The 5,989-nt window shown below is 41.0% G+C and overlaps 1 protein-coding gene across 1 annotated transcript; it reads right to left on the reverse strand.

Moving 5' to 3' along the window:
• Window positions 1-3,547: 3,547 nt before the first annotated feature.
• Window positions 3,548-5,292, reverse strand: zgc:114130 (uncharacterized protein LOC570332 homolog). Its single transcript, XM_060942169.1, has 2 exons — window positions 5,190-5,292; window positions 3,548-4,649 (listed from the first exon to the last, which is right to left on the reverse strand). The coding sequence occupies exons 1-2, from the start codon at window positions 5,241-5,243 to the stop codon at window positions 3,654-3,656; spliced, it is 1,050 nt and encodes a 349-aa protein (XP_060798152.1). The 5' UTR covers window positions 5,244-5,292; the 3' UTR covers window positions 3,548-3,653.
• Between the last annotated feature and the right edge of the window lie 697 nt (window positions 5,293-5,989).

Raw genomic sequence — 5,989 nt, forward strand, 5'->3', positions numbered from 1 at the left:
CCGTTTAACCCTTTCGCTGTCCCACCTTTTTCAAAAGCCAAGCTTGACCAAAGGGATTGTTTCTCCTGACAAGATAATGACAAACGGACTCGGTTGCTTGTTAGTGACCTTGCCGAGGATTTTGAGAATTTAATTTCACCCTCACCCTTTTTGCTCTCCAAGACATTTCATGTGTTATAGGAGGAAAAAAAAAAGATACTACTTTATTTCTTAATTAAATTTGGGGGTATGAGAGTGGTATATAATCCCTGATACTGAGAGACACACTGAGAAAAGTCTATTCAACTTACTTCACATTAATGATTTAATGGACTGTGTAACAAAATACAGCTGATGAGATTCACACTCATGCTTTCACATTTAGTGACTATTTCTGAAGTTATTCTTGACTAAGCAGGATCACTTATCATCATAGTGATGGGTTTTGAATCTTTAAAGGAACAGTCCACCATATTTCCATAATGAAATATGCTCTTACCTGAATTGAGACGAGCTGCTCCGTACCTATCCGAGCTTTGCGCGACCTCCCAGTTAGTCAGACGCAGTCCGACGCGCTGTCACTCCTGTTAGCAATGTAGCTAGGCTCAGTATGGCCAACGGTATTTTTTGGGGCTGTAGTTAGATGCGACCAAACTCTTCCGCGTTTTTCTTGTTTACATAGGTTTATATGACCAGTGATATGAAACAAGTTCAGTTACACAAATTGAAACGTAGCGATTTTCTATGCTATGGAAAGTCCGCACTATAATGACAGGCGTACTAACACCTTCTGCGCGCTTCGACAGCGCATTGATATCTGAGCTCCGTATCAATCAATGCGCTGTCGAAGCGCGCAGAAGGTGTTAGTACGCCTGTCATTATAGTGCGGACTTTCCATAGCATAGAAAATCGCTACGTTTCAATTTTTTTAACTGAACTTGTTTCATATCACTGGTCATATAAACCTATGTAAACAAGAAAAACGCGGAAGAGTTTGGTCGCATCTAACTACAGCCCCAAAAAATACCGTTGGCCATGCTGAGCCTAGCTACATTGCTAACAGGAGTGACAGCGCGTCGGACTGCGTCTGACTGACTGGGAGGTCGCGCAAAGCTCGGATAGGTACGGAGCAGCTCGTCTCAATTCAGGTAAGAACATATTTCATTATGGAAATACGGTGGACTGTTCCTTTAACATCTCCAAATAAGTATTCACCACTAAAAAAAACATTTCCCACAATTATGATTGTCAAGATTTGTAAAGAAACACGAAGACAGAGAGTCATCTATATCCCCCACCCTATATACCAAGTTTCAAGATACTATTTGTCACATTTTTCAAGTTGTGCTGCAGGAAACCAACCCTACCTCTTTACCTCAGCAGCCCATGGCATAAACCCACTGGACCTTTGGTCCATATGAGCTAAAAATTAAAATCTCATTTCTTAGTATCAAAAAGGTACATATACATTAAATCAACACGTATACCAACTTTCAAGACAAAACCACTCAGTTTTCAAGTTCTGCTCCAGAAACAAAACCTGAGAGACCAAGTATGAAATTGTTTCCATGGAAACATGAAAAACTAAAATTTCTTAGTATGAAAATGCACATCTACAATCACCTTGTTAACATGTATACCAAGTTTCAAATCCGTATCATGAATAGTTTTGGGTATATGCTCCAGAAACGAACATCGCTCTTATAGAAACTAAGCCAAAATCCTTTTTTTTTTTAAAAAAAAAAAAAAGTAAAAACTTGAAAAATACTTTTTCAAAAACCCAAAATTGTAAAAGCCACCAGTTCACATGTTGCTTGATATGTATACAAAGTTTCATGAAGATATATCTTCAGTAGTTTTAAAAGATATGGCCCGGAAACAAAAACGTGACCGGACGGACAGCCGGAACCTATTTCTATATCCTCCAACAAACTTTGTTTGGGCCAGGGGCTAACAACCTTCATGGAGAAAAGAAATTGTGTAAATGACACCACTGACTTGAGCCTGAGGTCAGCAAAGTACACAGATTCTTTACTGAAGTAGAAGTACAGACAGGCGTTTTTAAAAAAAAAAAAAAAAAGGGGGGGGGGGGGGGGGGGGTGTCTCCGGTAAAAGTACTGATTCATTCAATGTCTTTATTCAAGTTTAAAAAAAAAAAAAGTACAGACTCCAAAAAGGCTTTGAAGGACGTTTAGCCTGGCTGTTTCTGTACTGAACCTCATGTAGGATTTATATCTTTGGGAGATGACGGTGTTTGCACACAGAAGGTGGCAAACCAACACTTTCTTAAATTAAATAGCCTATATAAAAAGGTTCGCCACTGTAAACATTTTATCTCCCAAGTACTTTGTGACAAATAATCCACTTGCATGTGCAGTCCATACTGATTAGTGATGTTCAGAGTGATAACCAACACCCCAGCTGGACATAAGGGTAACTTGTAGCTGTCCTGCCCTTACCAGCTCACAAACTTACTTGAAGACAAAATGCAAAAAGAGTGTCACATACAGCTAAAGCATTAGGGATTTAAAGCCAACAATTTGGTGATTTTACTCGGGGGTGTGACCCTGAGGACACAAAAGCGCCACGATTTCCATACGAGATTAGATTGGCCAACCTCACAACCCCCAACACCACGTGAAGAATAACAAAAGACGTCCACGTCACAGAAGAGAGCTGTGCAGTCTCAGGAGCACAGCCACACCATTTATAAAAAACCTACAATTCAGTCAGACCAATTGATAAACTCACACAGAAGTTTGGTTTCTGAAATAAAAAAACTATGACGTGACAAAAGCTCTAAATAATTGTAAAAGTTTTATTTTCAGTACAAAACTGGAGAAAAAAATATATTAAACTTAACACAAAACTTGAAACATTTTCTATAAATACAATAAAATAAGTTAAAAAAAAAAAGTCAAGCTGAAGATTCATGAACTCTACATCAGTATAAACATGGAAGCCTTGGGAAGAAAAAAAAAATCATCAGAACCATTTTCAAAAAAGAAAATCAGAAAGGAGGAAAGAGTCACACACTCAACCTCATCACAGTTTCAAATCTTTAAAAAAAAAAAAAAAAACACCTCACCCACACACCCTCCAGATCACAATACTGACTTGAGTCTGAAAATAAACAAAGTGAGAAGACGCAACTCTTAACCCTTTAATCATTATCTGCTGCCCAAAAAACTATTTAAAAGAACAGGAGTTTTTTTGTTTGGTTGTTTTTTTTTTTTTTACCTGCAGCAGTTCCTAGAAGAAACATCAACATGAAAATTCATCTCCATACATAAAGAGAAATGATGAATCCACAGAACATTGTTTTTAAAAAAAAAAAAATAAAAAAAAAATAAATTCTTTGGGTTTTTTTTTAATATAATCCTTTTAACCAGCAATCAAAATCTAAATACTGTTTCCCTACAGTGTTTCACTCTGAACCCACAATTCAACATCACTCTTTTTCCAAAGAGTCACATCGTGATTGTGAATTTTATCATAAAGGGGGAAGGGTGCTAAAAAAAAAAAAAAAAAAAAGCTTCTCCACTTCTTTCTTTATGACACATGGACAATTCTTCATCACACTAAGTTCAAATACAAATATCATCAAGTATATAGCAAGGACAGTATAATCTATAATCAAGGTTAGGAGTTGTGCAAGAACAGGAACTCTGGTTCTAAAGGAAGAAACTTGAACTGCCTTCACTGCAGAAACCATCAGGCAGTGACAGCTGACTGAAGATGGGCAGCCTCTTGGCAGTGCCGTCGTGAGCCGAAGACAAATCGGAGCCGCTCAGGCTACTGGCCGAGCTGCTACAACGTCCCTCATGGTCCGAGAGCGACGTGAGCGACAGACTCCGTGCACCCAGTGAAACGCTGAAAATTCGGTCAGGTACACCAGGCACCATCTGAGAGGGTGTGGCTGTAGGAGTCAGCTCACTGCTGGAGCAGCCGGAGTCATTTGAGGGCAGGAACTCAGGGAATGCCATGGCCAAGAGGTCAGAGATGGTGCCTGAGGAAGGTGGCGAGGCAGACGGCATGCCAAGGAAGGACGCTTGAGAGAAGGGAGGATCGAGACACTGAGGGTTGGAAGGAAAGCCAGCGAAGCTAAAGCTTTGTTTTAGGAGGGGCGGACGCTGGGTACTTGTGGGAAGAGAGGGCTGTTGATGGCGCAGGTGGGCATCGTCATCATTGTTGTGCACAAAGTGGCAGCGGATGCCGTATGGACAGAAGCCGATCGAATGGAACGTGCGACACGGTTCAGTCTTGTACTTCGGGTGGCGGCTGATGCCACGTAGCTCCTCGGAACCGTGAGCAAACTGGCACTTGCTCCCGTATTTGCACACGCCCCTTTCTGTGAAGGTGCGACACAGTTCAGTCTTGTAACGTGAAGAAGTGGTATTGGAAGACAGCGAAGACATGGAGCTGCTGAAAGACACCGCACTCAACATGGACCCAGGCCTGTCAGATGCCCAGCCCAGACCTCCAGTGTCGTCCTCCACCATACTGATGGCACGCTCTGACCAGAAGCCCATCCTGTTCCACCGTGACGGCACAGGGAGTTCTTTGGTTTGGGCCCAGTTGTTAGAAATTATTGATGATTCGGGATTTTGGTGTCCAACAGCTGATGCAGAAGTCTTTGGCAGCTCACCCATATTGAGTTTTAAAAGTTGCTGGGCAAAGAAAGAAAAGAAAAAAAAAAGACATTGGTGTGTTGATAAAATGAATGTTGCAGTAATCAGTTTGGCTCGAGTTTGAACCGTCTGCGCATGCGCACATGATGCACCAATTAACCTGAGGTCGGTACTCCCCCCCCCCCAAAAAAAGGAGGGCAAGTAGCAGTTAACGTAAATGAAGAAGTTGTTTAGATTCAACTTCAGGGCAGGACAAGTATTTATACAGAGTGATGGATGTAAAAAAAAAAAAAGCATGAGATTTTCACACAACTTTAAAAATAAATTTTTTAAATGAATAAATAAATCAATCAATTTACAAACCAGTTGAATAATCTTCAGGTCTGAGAACTCTTGGCCCATTTCCCAATGCAACAGCATGAACACACACACACTTTCACACTGAAATATGAAGAAGTTTGTGCACTTTTTTTTTTTTTTAAGTTGCATGTCTGAGTTTCATTAACACATGAGCTGCACTGCATGCAAACAAACACCCCAACCCAAAGCTGCACACGAGAAATCAATAAAGCATGTTACCTTGCACAAAATATCATCTCTGTCCACGAACTGATTGAAGACGTATGACGGCATGACCCTCAACGTGCTCCGTCTGTCTGTCTGTCCAGCCGAGGGTGTATTTATTTCTGCTCGCTCTCTAAACTTACTCCACTTCTGTCACACCACGTTTTTTTTAAGCTCGTGCGCTGTACACGGCCACGCCCTCCGCTCCGCCCATTTCCAAAAAAAGCGGCTGTATTCCGAACACCTCCCCTCCCCCCTGCACCGAGACCCTACAACCCTGAGGAGAGGCGGAGCTTCCTGCAGCCTGCTCAGTGCACTTCATCACTGAAGGGGATGCGTTTGAGACACGAAGCGACGAAGAACAAAAAAAGGCTCAAAACTTGGGATTGGTGTTTGTCTCTCTTCACACAAACAACCCTACAGGTTTATTGTATTGTTTTATCAGTTTACTGGAGCTTTTATTCCTGAACCTTCCCCAAAAAACAACACATGAAGTCGCCTCCAGTCTCCCAGGCAGCCTGTTTCTGACATTTAGATTCAATCCATTCAAGTAAAACAGATTGGATTATCTTTAATGTCCCCTTGGGCAATCTGATTCACAACAAGTAGCCAACACAAATATACACTGAAACATGACACAGAAATTAGTACACATATCAAAAACAGGTTAATAATAAAAATCACACCCGAGTCATAAATATCAGCTTCATTCATGAATAAATGATGATTTCCAACCCTGTATCTAATACCAAAAACAAACACTTCCATGTCTCTCATTTCAGTCATTCAGCTCCAAATTTTATTATGAAAGCATG

This window comes from Neoarius graeffei, chromosome 16 (genome assembly GCF_027579695.1).
Source record: "Neoarius graeffei isolate fNeoGra1 chromosome 16, fNeoGra1.pri, whole genome shotgun sequence".
Classification (NCBI taxonomy): Eukaryota; Metazoa; Chordata; class Actinopteri; order Siluriformes; family Ariidae; genus Neoarius; species Neoarius graeffei.

What these genes read in the sequence shown, in the direction of transcription:
- zgc:114130 (XM_060942169.1), bottom strand. Translation starts at nt 5,243, where the DNA reads ATGCCGTCATACGTCTTCAATCAGTTCGTGGACAGAGATGATATTTTG. An exon ending in GAGATGATATTTTGTGCAAG is followed by an intron (nt 4,650 to 5,189) that starts GTAACATGCTTT and finishes TTCTTTGCCCAG; the next exon opens with CAACTTTTAAAACTCAATAT.